General features: G+C 45.1%; 1 protein-coding gene across 3 annotated transcripts in view; it reads right to left on the reverse strand.

Moving 5' to 3' along the window:
• The window catches only part of LOC106570952 (mitogen-activated protein kinase 1), a 71,463-nt gene that overhangs the window by 36,509 nt on the left and 19,630 nt on the right, over positions 1-15,324 (reverse strand). For all 3 annotated transcript variants that reach the window (XR_014380587.1, XR_014380586.1, XM_082961587.1), the window contains exons 2-4: positions 12,034-12,216; positions 7,781-7,970; positions 2,336-2,452 (exon numbers count right to left, since the gene is read on the reverse strand). Coding sequence is in view for 1 of the 3 variants with exons in the window: in XM_082961587.1 (XP_082817713.1) it covers positions 2,336-2,452; positions 7,781-7,970; positions 12,034-12,216 (490 nt within the window). In the remaining 2 variants the exon portion in view is untranslated. The remainder of the gene's footprint in view (positions 1-2,335; positions 2,453-7,780; positions 7,971-12,033; positions 12,217-15,324) is intronic.

A 15,324-nucleotide genomic window follows, 5' to 3' on the forward strand; every position in this document is an offset into this window, starting at 1 on the left:
CTCTAACCTGACCCCAAGGTGTGGACAGGGACTCCCTCTAACCTGACCCCAAGGTGTGGACAGGGACTCCCTCTAACCTGACCCCAAGGTGTGGACAGGGACTCCCTCTAACCTGACCCCCAGGTGTGGACAGGGACTCCCTCTAACCTGACCCCAAGGTGTGGACAGGGACTCCCTCTAACCTGACCCCAAGGTGTGGACAGGGACTCCCTCTAACCTGACCCCAAGGTGTGGACAGGGACTCCTCTCTAACCTGACCCCAAGGTGAGGACAGGGACTCCCTCTAACCTGACCCCAAGGTGAGGACAGGGACTCCCTCTAACCTGACCCCAAGGTGAGGACAGGGACTCCCTCTAACCTGACCCCAAGGTGAAGACAGGGCCCATGTTCTCCCTCTAACCTAACGATGATATCTGGTGGTTACCCAAATAACTAAAATAGCCCTATTTCTAAACTTTCTTGCCTCGCTAAAATATTAGTATCCTTGATTAATTCTCAGCTAAGATCTTTGTCTTTGAAATGTCAGTCAGGTTTTAGACCAGGTCGTAGCACCATCTCTGCTGCCTCCCTAGTTATAAATGATGTGGTTAACTGTATGGATAAAAGGCAACATTGTGCTGCCCTCTTCACAGACCTGTCAAAGGCTTTCGATACAGTTGGTCACTGACGGCTAATTCAGAGGCTTTCAATACGGTTGGTCACTGACGGCTGATTCAGAGGCTTTCAATACGGTTGGTCACTCACGGCTAATTCAGAGGCTTTCAATACGGTTGGTCCCTGACTGCTAATTCAGAGGCTTTCAATACGGTTGGTCCCTGACGGCTGATTCAGAGGCTTTAAATACGGTTGGTCACTCACGGCTAATTCAGAGGCTTTCCTCCATTGGCCTTGGCCAGGCTGCATGTAACTGGTTTAAAAATGACTTGACAGATTGAACTCAATGTATATCCACTGATGGTGTTAAATCAGGGTTCGTGGGGGGCCTCCCGAGTGGTCTAAGACACTGCATCGCAGTGCTAGACGCGTCACTACAGACCTGGGTTCGATCCTGGGCTGTATCACAACCGCCCGCGATCGGTAGTCCCATAGTGCGGCGCACAAATGGCCCAGCGTCATCCAGATTAGGGGAGGGTTTGGCTTTACTTGGCTCATCGCGCTCTAGCGACTGTGGCGAGCCGGGCGCCTGCAGGCTGACCCCATCGTCAGTTGAACGGTGTTTCCTCTGACACATTGGTGCGGCTGGCTTCCGGGTTAAGCGAAGCGCGGTTTGGCGGGTCATGTTGTTTCAGAGGACACATAACTCGACCTTCACCTCCCGAGCCCGTTGGGGAGTTACTGCGATGAGACAAGATTAAAATTGGAGAGAAAAAGGGGGTAAAAATATAAATGTACAAAAATTCAGGGTTCCTGGTTATTACGAAACATGTCCCTCAGGGGTCGATTCTAAGTCCTGTACTTTTTACTGTTAACAATAACGACTAATATGTAAAATAAAATACATTTAAAAAAGTCCCACTGTACCTAACATCATTACTAAACTCATTACTAAACTCATTACTAGACAAACGAGTTACCAGACCCGATCTCAGGGATGGCTAACTCTGGAAATTCCATTGGTCTCTACTGAGTCAGCTTTTAGTTTTCTTGCACCTTATTTGTGGAACAACCTTCAAAATGTTCTTCAATGTGATGTCTTTAGGGCAATTCAGAAAGCTGAATGAGGACCTTATTACTGATGAATGTGTTAATGACTTTTTCTTTCTGCTTACATTTTGTATTTATATTGATGTGCGTTTTTTTTTCTTTCTGCTTGCATTTTGATGTGTGTAATTTCTGTAATTCGGACTCCCTGATAAAATAAAGGTTAAATAAATAAAAATGTCTCTGTCCAGTATGAAATAAGTTTGCATTGGGTCATGGTAACCACCTAACTAGCATTAGCGCAATGAGTGGAAGTCTACAGGAACAGTTAGCACGCACGCTTTAAAACAACATCATTTTGTCCCGCCGTAGATGAGCCCACGTCAACAAGATAGTCTATTAGCTAGAAAGGTATGTTAGAGTTTACACTTCCTCTTCCAATAAACTGTGGGAAGGTCAACATAATGAAACTGTCCAACAATTCTATTCCTTTTACACGTTGAACACTTCTACTTTCATTAGCGTTCACCTGATAAGACAAGATGTGATCAATATTTTTACTAACATATGATCACAGTCCCTGGGTCACCGGTTTGCCTGGGCAAGGATAAGGTTGAAAACCCCCTGGTCTAGTGTCATGGTGTGGTGCATTGAGATATTGTATTTATCTGTCTGACCACCAGGTGGCGCTAACCTTGGAGTTGAGCATGATCTCAGGCGCCCGGTACCAGCGAGTCGCTACGTACTCCGTCAGGAAGCCCGTGTGGTCATGGTCTGGGTCAGCCACACGCGCCAGACCGAAGTCGCAGATCTAAGGAGAGAGAAGAGCAGGATGTTAGTGAAGAGAGCAGCGGGGGAGGGGGGGGAGGGGGCAGCGAGCAGGAGGGTGGGAGAGAGCAGCAGCAGCGAGCAGGAGGGTGGGAGAGAGCAGCAGCAGCGAGCAGGAGGGTGGGAGAGAGCAGCAGCAGCAAGCAGGAGGGTGTGAGAGAGCAGCAGCAGCAGCGAGCGGGAGGGTGGGAGAGAGCAGCAGCAGCGAGCGGGAGGGTGGGAGAGAGCAGCAGCAGCGAGCGGGAGGGTGGGAGAGAGCAGCAGCAGCGAGCGGGAGGGTGGGAGAGAGCAGCAGCAGCGAGCGGGAGGGTGGGAGAGAGCAGCAGCAGCGAGCGGGAGGGTGGGAGAGAGCAGCAGCAGCGAGCGGGAGGGTGGGAGAGAGCAGCAGCAGCGAGCGGGAGGGTGGGAGAGAGCAGCAGCAGCGAGCGGGAGGGTGGGAGAGAGCAGCAGCAGCGAGCAGAAGGGTGGGAGAGAGCAGCAGCAGCGAGCAGGAGGGTGGGAGAGAGCAGGAGGGGGGAGAGAGCAGGAGGGGGGAGAGAGCAGGAGGGGGGAGAGAGCAGGAGGGGGGAGAGAGCAGGAGTGGGGAGAGAGCAGGAGTGGGGAGAGAGCAGCAGCGAGCAGGAGGGGGGGAGAGAGCAGCAGCGAGCAGGAGGGGGGGAGAGAGCAGCAGCAGCAAGCAGGAGGGTGGGTGGGAGCGAGCAGGAGCGAGCAGGAGGGTGGGAGCGAGCAGGAGCGAGCAGGAGGGTGGGAGAGAGCAGCAGCGAGCAGGAGGGGGGAGAGAGCAGCAGCGAGCAAGAGGGGGAGAGAGAGCAAGAGGGGGGGAGAGAGCAGGAGTGGGGAGAGAGCAGCAGCAGCGAGCAGGAGGGTGGGAGAGAGCAGCAGCAGCAAGCAGGAGGGGGGAGAGAGCAGCAGCAGCAAGCAGGAGGGAGGAGAGAGCAGCAGCAGCGAGCAGGAGGGTGGGAGAGAGCAGAAGGGGGGGAGAGAGCAGAAGGGGGGGAGAGAGCAGAAGGGGGGGGAGAGAGCAGAAGGGGGGGGAGAGAGCAGAAGGGGGGGAGAGAGCAGAAGGGGGGGAGAGAGCAGAAGGGGGGAGAGAGCAGAACGAGCAGGAGGGGAGGAAAGAGCAGAATGAAAGTAGAGAAAGGGAACATCGGAGGGGACAGCGGAGGACGTTAGTGAGGAGGGGACGGAGGAGGGTTTAGAGAAAATCTCAACATGGAAAATGCCAAAGCACTTAAAGTAGGGGACATGGCATATGTAACAGCACAGCATTTGTAGCTGTCTGCTTGTAGGAGCTGATTTCCCAGACTAAACCTAGTGCTGGAATAAAGATTCTCCATTAAGCAATCGTTTTAGACCCAGACAGTGTCCCGGAAACTGGTCCAAAGTGTAGTATTATTACCGATTACCTTTAGGTTAGGGGCCAAGGTTAGTTACTTTGAGGTCGCAGATGGTATTGAGCAGCAGGTTGAAGAGCTTTAGGTCAAGGTTACGTTAGGGGTTAGGGCGGCTGTTCCCAAACTCAGGGTCGTGACTCCATGTAGTGAAATTGTATTATACACTCAACACAAATATAAACACAACATGTAAAAAATGTTGGTCCCATGTTTCATGAGCTGAAATAAAAGATCCAAGAAATGTTCCATAAACACAGAAAGCTTATTTCTCTCAAATTGTGTACACACATTTGTTTACATCCCTGTTAGTGAGCATTTCTCCTTTGCCAAGATAATCCATCCACTTGACAGGTGTGGCATATCAAGAAGCTGACTAAACAGCATGATCATTACACAGGTGCACCTTGTGCTGGGGGCAATAAAAGGCCACTAAAATGTACAGTTTTGCCACACAATACAATGCCAGAGGTCTCAAGTTTTGAGGAATCGTCATATTGGCATACTGACAGCAGGAACGTCCACCACAGCTGTTGCCAGATCATTTAATGTTAATTTCTCTACCATAAGCCACCTCCGTCATTTTAGAGAATTTGGCGGTAAGTCCAACCGGCCTCACAACCACAGACAACGTGTGGGTGAGCGGTTTGCTGATGTCAACGTTGTGAACAGAGTGCCCCGTGGTGGCGGTGGGATTATGGTATGGGCAGGCATAAGCTACGGACAACCAACACAACTGCATTTTATAGATGGTAATTTGAATGCACAGAGATACTGTGATGAGATCCTGAGGCCCATTGCCCTGCCATTCATCCACCACCATCACCTCATGTTTCAGCATGATAAAGCACAGCCCATGGATGTAGTCTATCACAGTGCCATCCGTTTTGTCACCAAAGCCCCATATACTACCCACCACTGCGATCTGTATGCTCTCGTTGGCTGGCCCTCGCTACATATTCGTCACCAAACCCACTGGCTCCAGGTCATCTATAAGTCTTTGCTAGGTAAAGCCCCGCCTTATCTCAGCTCACTGGTCACCATAGTAACACCCACCCGTAGCACGCGCTCCAACAGGTATATTTCTCTGGTCACCCCCAAAGCCAATTCCTCATTTGGCCGCCTTTCCTTCCAGTTCTCTGCTGCCAATGACTGGAACGAACTGCAGAAATCACTGAAGCTGGAGACTCATATCTCCCTCACTAACTTTAAGCACCAGCTGTCAGAGCAGCTCACAGATCACTGCACCTGTACATAGCCCATCTGTAAACAGCCCATCTATCTACCTACCTCATCCCCATACTGTATTTATTCATTTATCTTGCTCCTTTGCACCCCAGTATTTCTACTTGCACATTCATCTTCTGCACATCTACCATTCCAGTGTTTAATTGCTATATTGTAATTATTTTGCCTCTATGGCCTATTTTTTGCCTTTACCTCCCTTATCTCACCTCATTTGCTCACATTGTATATAGACTTATTTTTCTACTGTATGTTTGTTTATTCCATGTGTAACTCTGTGTTGTTGTTTGTGTCAAACTGCTTTGCTTTATCTTGGCCAAGTCGCAGTTGTAAATGAGAACTTGTTCTCAACTGGCCTACCTGGTTAAATAAAGGTGAATTAAAATAAATAAAAATTAAAAAAGGGGTTCAGTGTGCTGCATGGCTATATTGGGATAGAATGGTGGGTTTTGCACAGACAGGGCTCATCTACGGCGGGACGGCCACTACTCTCTAGATATGGATGAGTCTCTCTCTGCCATACGGACTCATTGTAATGCTAAACCCACTACCAGCTATAACAGATACACCGAGAGCAACTGGAGGCAAAACAGCTGAGCACACAACTCCTTGAGATATACTGCAGCAGGTAAACTACATCCAGCCTGTTTGAAAAACTGAGAGGGGATATGATCAGTGCATGACAATGTTCTGTTTCGCACAGAGGCTCAGTGGTTTGAGGGGGAGAGAGTTGGAAAGAGTTTTTTAATTGAGGAACTGTAAAAATATATATTTTTTTAAATAAAGACTTGATATTCTGTGTGATGAATGTAAAATGTCCTCTTGACTATGTAACTGAATGTAAGCATGCAGAGGAAATATAAAAACATTCTACAGATTGAGAGGAAATAACTCTTACTGGAGAACGTCTTGTCAAAAGCAAACCATGTCCCCTCTTCCCTTGGCTTTAGCAGTATCTAACAGACAACAGCATCGGTGAGTGTCCCACCTCCAACGCTTGGAAGAGCACCATGCTCCTCTTCCCTTGGCTTTACCAGTATCTAACAGACAACAGCGTCGGTGAGTGTCCCACCTCCAACGCTTGGAAGAGCACCATGCTCCTCTTCCCTTGGCTTTACCAGTATCTAACAGACAACAGCGTCGGTGAGTGTCCCACCTCCAACGCTTGGAAGATCACCATGCTCCCCTTCTCTTGGCTGTACCAGTATCTAACAGACAACAGCGTCAGTGAGTGTACAACCTCCAACGCTTGGAAGAGCACCATGCTCCCCTTCCCGTGACTGTAGTTAGCGCTAGTAGAATTAGCACTGCGTTCCAACAATTCTTGCTGAAGTGAATTTAAAAAAAAAGTCAAGCGATGAAATACATAAAGCCATGTTTAACACTAAGACACGATCAATGAAAGTAACTAATCAGAAAGATGAAGTAGATGTAATGTATAATAACAGTTCTGGATTTGATCAAATGAAGTTGGATCTTAGCCATTTGTTTTTAGTTGGACTTAACTTTTAGTGTTTCACAAACACTAATATATGAAGTATATTATACGTAAAAATACATCATGTTGGAAATACTCAAAAGCTGATGCAAATAGTTGCCTATTTTTTTGTTTTTTAAAGTGGAACTACCACAATATTTGTTTTACAGTGTGGTCCCCTTCACCTGATCATATCTGTGTGAAGCTGGATTCCGCGTTCTCGTCGGCATTAAAACCAAATATGGATCCAGGTTGGACGAGAAGAGCACTGTTGACCACGCCCCCTGATTTTGAGAAGCACTGACGCAACATGCACATCCATCTCATTGGTGGAGAGAAAATTATCAGAAATACTGTCAGAATATTTAACAATTGACTGTCAAATAAAAACAAATAAAAACGGTGGCTGTTGATTACATCATTTTTTTTTTACATGTTTGGTGTCACAAGAATTCAGATATTTTCTAAATGGGGTCACGGGCCAAACTAGAATGGGAACCCCTGAGTTATGGTCAGGGGTTAAAGGTTATGCACCTTAAGGTCACAGGTGGTATTGAGCAGCAGATTGGAGGCAATGACTGTGTATATATATAAATGGACAAAGCCATCGATCACGTGAGCATTAATTCCTATGTTGAAATTCAATAACGCATTGAAGCCATATTAAGTTGATTAAGATGGCGTCTCATGGAGACATAACACGCAGCAGTTTGAGCTACTCCAGGAAGTTACGCGCAGGCTTGCTCAGTGCTGCCCCCTCTCCGAGTATCTACTACAGCTGAAGGCCAACCAAGGTACTGCAGGCTGCCATAAGCAACTCAAATGATCCTTATAACTAGTTCTGTGCGCAATTTTAAAATAATCTGTCCCATGATATACATCTGGTGTATTAAAAAGCCATTATTGGTACCACGATTGACTTCTAAAAATGTATTTTTTATTTATATTTTTTTACATGAAAATTGACCAAAGACTGCCATTTTCCCCATCAACTATAACAGGGTATACCGTATTCTGCAAACAATGTCTGCAGTACTGTGATCGGCCTTGAAGTTCCGCGGCTTCAATTAGAGGGGACAGTCTCTGCGAAGGACGTTAGGGGTTAGGGGCCTGTAACTGTAGATCACAGGTGGTATTGAGCAGCAGGTTGGAGGGTTTGAGGCCGCGGTGCAGGACGTTAAGGGTTAGGTTTCTGTACCTTTAGATCACAGGTGGTATTCAGCAGCAGGTTGGAGGGTTTAAGGTCGCGGTGCAGGACGTTGGCAGAATGGATGTACTTCAGGCCTCTCAGGATCTGGTACAGGAAGTAACAGATGTGATCGTTGCTCAGGCGCTGGGTCTTCAGGAGCTTATACAGGTCCGTCTCCATCAGGTCCTGCACGATGTAGCTGGATAACAGAGGGTTAAGGAACAAACTAGACTGGAGTTGTTCAACCCATGTCATAGTGTTAGATTTTAAGGCTCAGCTTGTACAGGTCTGTCTCTATCAGGTCCTGCACGATGTAGCTAGGAGACGAGGGGTTAAGGAATCTGCTAGATAGGGACAACAACTTAACCCCAACACAACCCATGTCATGGTGTTAGATCTAAGGCTCAGCTTATACAGGTCCGTCTCCATAAGGTCCTGAGTAGCTGGGTTACACACTGTTAAAGAACAGTGTATCTTAGTAAACTGATCTATAAAATCTTGCGTAATTTGGTCAGCTGTGTGAATTAAATGTTGATCTATACGTGTTAGAAATTGGGAGTTCCAGAAGTCTCCACCCTCGCAAAAGAAAACTCTCAGTCAAAAGAGACAAAAGACTCACAGCTGTACTCGCTGCCAAAGGTAATTCTAACATGTATTGACTCAGGGGTATGAATACTTATGTAAATTCGATATTTCAAGTTCAATAAAAATTTGTTCGATTTCTAAAAACATGGTTTGTAGATGGGTGAGAAAATACATATTTAATCTAATCTATTTTGAATTTAGGCTGCAACAACATTTTGAGAAAGTCACATGGTGACCTACCACAGCGTGGTGTGACATGGCGACATACTTGTGCGAAGTGCAAATCAATCCCAGAACAACAGCAAAGAACCTTGTGAAGATGCTGGAGGAAACAGGTGCAACAGTATCTATATCCACAGTAAAACGAGTCCTATATCGACATAACCTGAAAGGCCGCTCAGCAAGGAAGAAGCCACTGCTCCAAACTGCCATGGAAAAGCCAGACTACGATTTGCAACTGCACATGGGGACAAAGATCGTATTTTTTGGAGAAATGTCCTCTGGTCTGATGAAACAAAAATGGAACTGTTTGGCCATAATGACCATCATTATGTTTGGAGGAAAAAGGGGGAGGCTTGCAAGCCGAAGAACACCATCCCAACCATGAAGCACGGGGGTGGCAGCATCATGTTGTGGGGGTGCTTTGCTGCAGGAGGGACTGGTGCACTTCACAAAATAGATGGCATCATGAGGTAGGAAAATTATGTGGATATATTGAAACAACATCTCAAGACATGTCAGGAAGTTAGAGCTTGGTCGCAAATGGGTCTTCCAAATGGACAATGACCCCAAGCGTACTTCCAAAGTTGTGGCAAAATGGCTTAAGGACTAAAAGTCAAGGTATTGGAGTGGCCATCACAAAGCCCTGACCTCATTCCTATAGAAAATTTGTGGGCAGAACTGAAAAGGCGTGTGCAAGGAGGCCTACAAACCTGACTCAGTTACACCAGCTCTGCCAGGAGGAATGGGCCAAAATTCACCCAACTTATTGTGGGAACCTTGTGGAAGGCTACCTGAAACGTTTGACCCAAGTTAAACAATTTAAAGGCAATGCTACCAAATACTAATTGAGTGTATGTAAACTTCTGACCCACTTGGAATGTGATGAAAGAAATAAAAGCTGAAATAGATCATTCTCTCTACTATTATTCTGACATTTCACATTCTTAAAATAAAGTGGTGATCCTAACTGACCTAAGAGAGGGAATTTTAACTGGGATTAAATGTCAGGAATTGTGAAAAACTGAGTTTAAAGGTATTTGGCTAAGGTGTATGTAAACTTCGGACTTCAACTGTATAGATAAAAAAAAAAAAAAACGTTTTAAACCCTTGAATGAGTTGGTGTTCTTTCTTGAATTATACAATTTTCTACATTGTAGAATAATACAGCTATGAAAGAACACATATGGAATCATGTAGTAAAAAAAAGTGTTAAAATCAAAATAGAAGTTTACATTTGAGATTCTTCAAAGTAGCCACCCTTTGCCTTAATGACAGCTTTGCACACTTGGCATTCTCTCAACCAGCTTCATGAGGTTGTCACCTGGAATGCATTTCATTTATCAGGTATGCTTTCTTAAAAGTTAATTTGTGGAATTTATTTTCTTCTTAATGCATTTGAGCCAGTCAGTTGTGTTGTGAGAAGGTAGGGGTGGTATACAGAAGATAGCCCTATTTGGTAAAAGACCAGGTGCATATTATGGCAAGAACAGCTCAAATAAGCAAAAGGAAACAACAGTCCATCATTTCTTTAAGACATGAAGGTCAGTCAATCTGGAAAATATCAAGAACTTTGAAAGTTTCTTTAAGGTCAGTCGCAAAAACCATCAAGCGCTATGATGAAACTGGCTCTCATGAGGACCACCACAGGAATGGAAGACCCAGGGTTCTCTGCTGCAGAGGATAAGTTTATTAAAGTTACCAGCCTCAGAAATTGCAGCCCAAATAAATACTTCAGAGTTCAAGTAACAGACATCTCACCATCAAATGTTCAGAGGAAACTGCGTGAGTCAGGCCTTCATGGTCGAATTGCTGCAAAGAAACCCCTACCAAAGGACACCAATAATAAGAAGAGACTTGCTTGGGCCAAGAAACACAAGCAATGGAAATTAGACCAGTGGAATTTTTTTATCAGATCTGAAGTCCAAATTGTAGATTTTTGGTTCCAACCGCTGTGTCTTTGTGAGACGCGGTGTGGGTGAACAGATGATCTCCGCATGTGTGGTTCCCACCGTGAAGCATGGAGGAGGTGGTGTGATGGTGCTTTGCTGGTGACACTGTCTGTGATATATTTAGAATTCAAGGCACACTTAACCAGCATGGCTACCACAGCATTCTGCAGCGATACGCCATCCCATCTGGTTTGCACTTAGTGGGACTATCATTTGTTTTTCAACAGGACAATGACCCAACACACCTACAGGCTGTGTAAGGGCTATTTGACCAAGGAGAGTGATGGAGTGCTGCATCAGATGACCTGGCCTCCACAATCACCTGACCTCAACCCAATTGAAATGGTTTGGGATGAGTCGGACCGCAGAGTGAAGGAAAAGCAGCCAGCAAGTGCTCAGCATATGTGGGAACTCCTTCAAGAATGTTGGAAAAGCATTCCTCATGAACCTGGTTGAGAGAATGCCAAGTGTGCAAAGCTGTCATCAAGGCAAAGGGTGGCTATTTGAATAAAATATATTTTGATTTGTTTTACACTTTTTTAGTTACTAATTGATTCCATATGTGTTATTTCATAGTTTTGATGTCTTCACGATTATTCTACAATCTAGAAAATAGTAAAAAAATAAAATCCCTTGAATAAGTAGGTGTTCTAAAACTTTTGACCGGTAGTGAACTTCAGTATGTTATAGTGTTGTGTTAGACTGATTGCACAAAATATTAGCACGCCCCTTTTGTCCCCAGAACAGCCTCAATTCGTCGGGGACATGGACTCTACAAGGTGTCGAAAGCGTTTCACAGGGATGCTGGCCCATGTTGACTCCAATGCTTCCCACAGTTGTGTCAAGTTGGCTGGATGTCCTTTTGGTGGTGGGCCATTCTTGATACACATGGGAAACTGTTGAGCGTGAAAAGCCCAGCAGCGTTGCAGTTCTTGACACAAACCAGTGCGCCTGGCACCTACTACCATACCCCGTTCAAAGACACTTCAATCTTTTGTCTTTCCCATTCACCCTCTGAATGGCACACATACACAATCCATGTCTCAATTGTCTCAAGGTTTAAAAATCCTTCTTTAACCTGTCTCCTCCCCTTCATCTACAATGATTGAAGTGGATTTAACATGAGACATCAATAAGGGATCATAGCTTTCACCTGGATTCACCTGGTCAGTCTGTCATGGAAAGAGCAGGTGTTCCTAATGTTTTGTACACTCAGTGCATTTGGAATATTTTAAACCAAACTGACCACTGTCCCTCTAACCTTCTCTGATTGCCCGGCAAAGTCCAGCCATCAACGCTAGGACAACGTTCCTGTGGTGAAACGGACTAAGGTCTGACAACATTACTAACAACGTCTGGAAATCATTATGACACTGTCCTGATGAATGTGAGGTACAGCATTACTGTGAGGTGTGAGTGAGAAGAGTATTGTGTGTGTATGTCTCTCTCTCTGTGTGTGTGTGTGTGTGTGTGTGTGTGGCGATGACATCATCATGTAAAGGAAACACGTCCTTCATCTGGTCGATGGAGGGCGTAAGGATGATGTCGTTGATGCTGATGACGTTCTCATGTTTGAAACGCAGTAGGATCTTAATTTCTCTCAGAGTCCTCTGACAGTACGTCTGGTGCTCAAACGGACTGATCTTCTTTATCGCCACGCGGACCTTGTTGTCACGGCAATATGCAGAGCTGGGGAGGGGATAGAGAGAGCAGGTTAGAGTCTGAGTGAGAGAGAATCAGCTGAATGTAATTGAAAAATCCATATAATCTAACCACTTCAGGGGAAAATTGGAACACACTAAACACAAAGACTTATCTATCCAAAACAGAGGTTCTGGATAAACCACTTCTCCAATCTTTTTGTCTCTATAACAAAGAACAAATAGCAAAAACACACATCAAATACAAATCTTAGAATCAACTATTAAAGACTAGCAGAACCCTGGGCCTCTGAGTGACTCAGCGGTCTAAGGCACTGCAGCGGCTGCCTAGCTCGTTGGATGCCTAGCTCGTTGACTGCAGCGGCTGCCTAGCTCGTTGACTGCAGCGGCTGCCTAGCTCGTTGGCTGCCTAGCTCGTTGGCTGCCTAGCTCGTTGGCTGCAGTGGCTAACCTAGCTCGTTGACTGCAGTGGCTAACCTAGCTCGTTGACTGCAGTGGCTAACCTAGCTCGTTGACTGCAGTGGCTAACCTAGCTCGTTGACTGCAGTGGCTAACCTAGCTCGTTGACTGCAGTGGCTAACCTAGTGGCTAACCTAGCTCGTTGACTGCAGTGGCTAACCTAGCTAGTTGACTGCATTGGCTAACCTAGCTAGTTGACTGCAGTGGCTAACCTAGCTAGTTGACTGCTGTGGCTAACCTAGCTAGTTGACTGACAAAAAGGACTCGTTTTGAAAGTTGATCACATTCTTTGAGGCGTTAAGTCCGTGATTTTGATCAGTCAAAGCAACTGGGAAACGTCCACGGCAGCCATTGTTGTCACCTCAGGAAGTACCTCCACCAATCAGCCTACACCACCACACACACACACACACACACACACACACACACACACACACACACTTGTTGTTACTATGACAACTAGTGTAGCCTTGACAGCAAGTGACAGCTGAGTGGACACATTCAACTTGCTGTGTGAACAGTCAGTAGTCCAAAACTGATTTAATCATTAAGTGTGGAGCGAGAAAGCTGCCAAAAAGGTTGAACGTACGTATCGTTAGGATCGTAAGAAAATCCATAAGTAAAATGTGTAAAAAAAGACATGCGTGAAACATGAAAACATTAAATTAGATCTGTAAACTTACAGTAAAACTATTAAAAGACAACGATCTTTTGTTATGCGTACACAAACTTTTGTCAGTAATGTGGCATCTGTAAAGGACATGAACAGAAGTTAGCTAGTCAAATCAAACCACTCTAGCCCAGAAGTTAAAGAGTTACTTTGCAGCTTCCGGTTTCATTTCTGGTTTTAGAACTGCATTCAATAACAACATTAAACCAGTAGATGGCGTAGTAAAGGCTCTGGACTTCAGCAAATGACTTGTGTGAGAATGATAAGGACACATTACAGCCTTGCCTACAATAACCACCTGAGCTACAAAATAGACAGTAAATATGATTTAGGCCTATTCTATGTAAATATGCCATGCTGTTACCATATAATTGCATAATTTATTTTTATAGCCACGTGGGGCTACTGTGGTGATCATGTCACCAAATGAATCCCACTTGTTCCAGTATTTGGGAGCATGGACTGTAGGCCTTATAGTCATCATTTTGACTGTTGTATTAGTGAATTCCACTCTGTATGGAGGCTTGTTAAAGCCATTTGCGTTGCACAACCCCACCAAGCAGAGGCTATATCCATATCAATAAATGAGACAAAACGAAATATTGATTGAAGTCTTGGCTATAACCTGTCCTGAGTTAAATAGCTAAGGGGTCCCAAATGGTCAAGACCATCTACAGCCTATTTTTACTGCCAGATCTGTTTTCCCCATCCGCCACTGCATGTGCTTCATCAACTGTTTTGTTTATGTGACGACCCTCCCACTCTGTCTGCCGTATTCTCTCTCTTTGTTCTTGTTTCCTTGTTGGGATGACGGTGGGTGGAGTTGGGAGGGTCGTCAGCTACATGGGAAACACCTGGGTCCGGGTGTGTCCCAGGATAAAGGCACCTCTTCCACAGTCATTGGAAAGACTCTTTCCACGCAGACACCTTGTTTTTGGTTGTTTGGTGGCTTTTTGGTTGGTTGCTTTGGAACCTTTCAACACTCTGCATTATTACATTCAGGTATGCAAAACACTCACTTACACACACCATTGTTAATTACTTAGTTACTTTATTTAATAAATATATATTTTGATACTCCTTGTCTCCACGTTGTCTCCCTTTTGTTGCGAACTCTGAGCCGGTTCGTAACAGTTTAACATTTAGTTAGAGGCTATATATAGAGGCCATATATAGAGGCCTGTGAGATAGGGTCTCTTCTTAAGGAGAGCCCTGTAATAAAAACAGTTACAGCACACGAGTTCTAAAATGATTCCACAAGACACCAGTACCCAAACTTAGAGCCTAAATTGTGAACGCCTACAAGTTGAAGGCCTATTTTGTATTTGGAAAGCCTAAAATTAAAACAATTAAAATGATAGGCTAAAGAACACACACGTATGGATTTCAATAAACAAATGGATAAGCGTATTCTATTCTCTGCTTTAATTCCTATTGCAACGCAGACAAATGACTGAATGAAACTACATTGTTGGTTAAGGGCTCGTAAGTAAGCATTTCACTGTGAGGTCTACTACACCTGTTGTATTCAGCATTTCACTGTAAGGTCTACTACACCTGTTGTATTCAGCATTTCACTGTGAGGTCTACTTCACCTGTTGTATTCAGCATTTCACTGTAAGGTCTACTACACCTGTTGTATTCAGCATTTCACTGTGAGGTCTACTTCACCTGTTGTATTCAGCATTTCACTGTGAGGTCTACTACACCTGTTGTATTCAGCATTTCACTGTGAGGTCTACTACACCTGTTGTATTCAGCATTTCACTGTGAGGTCTACTACACCTGTTGTATTCAGCATTTCACTGTGAGGTCTACTTCACCTGTTGTATTCAGCATTTCACTGTAAGGTCTACTACACCTGTTGTATTCAGCATTTCACTGTAAGGTCTACCTACACCTGTTATATTCAGCATTTCACTGTAAGGTCTACCTACACCTGTTGTATTCAGCATTTCACTGTGAGGTCTACCTACACCTGTTGTATTCAGCATTTCAGTGAGGTCT

This window comes from Salmo salar, chromosome 15, assembly GCF_965601325.2.
Source record: "Salmo salar chromosome 15, fSalSal1, whole genome shotgun sequence".
In the NCBI taxonomy this organism is placed as follows: Eukaryota; Metazoa; Chordata; class Actinopteri; order Salmoniformes; family Salmonidae; genus Salmo; species Salmo salar.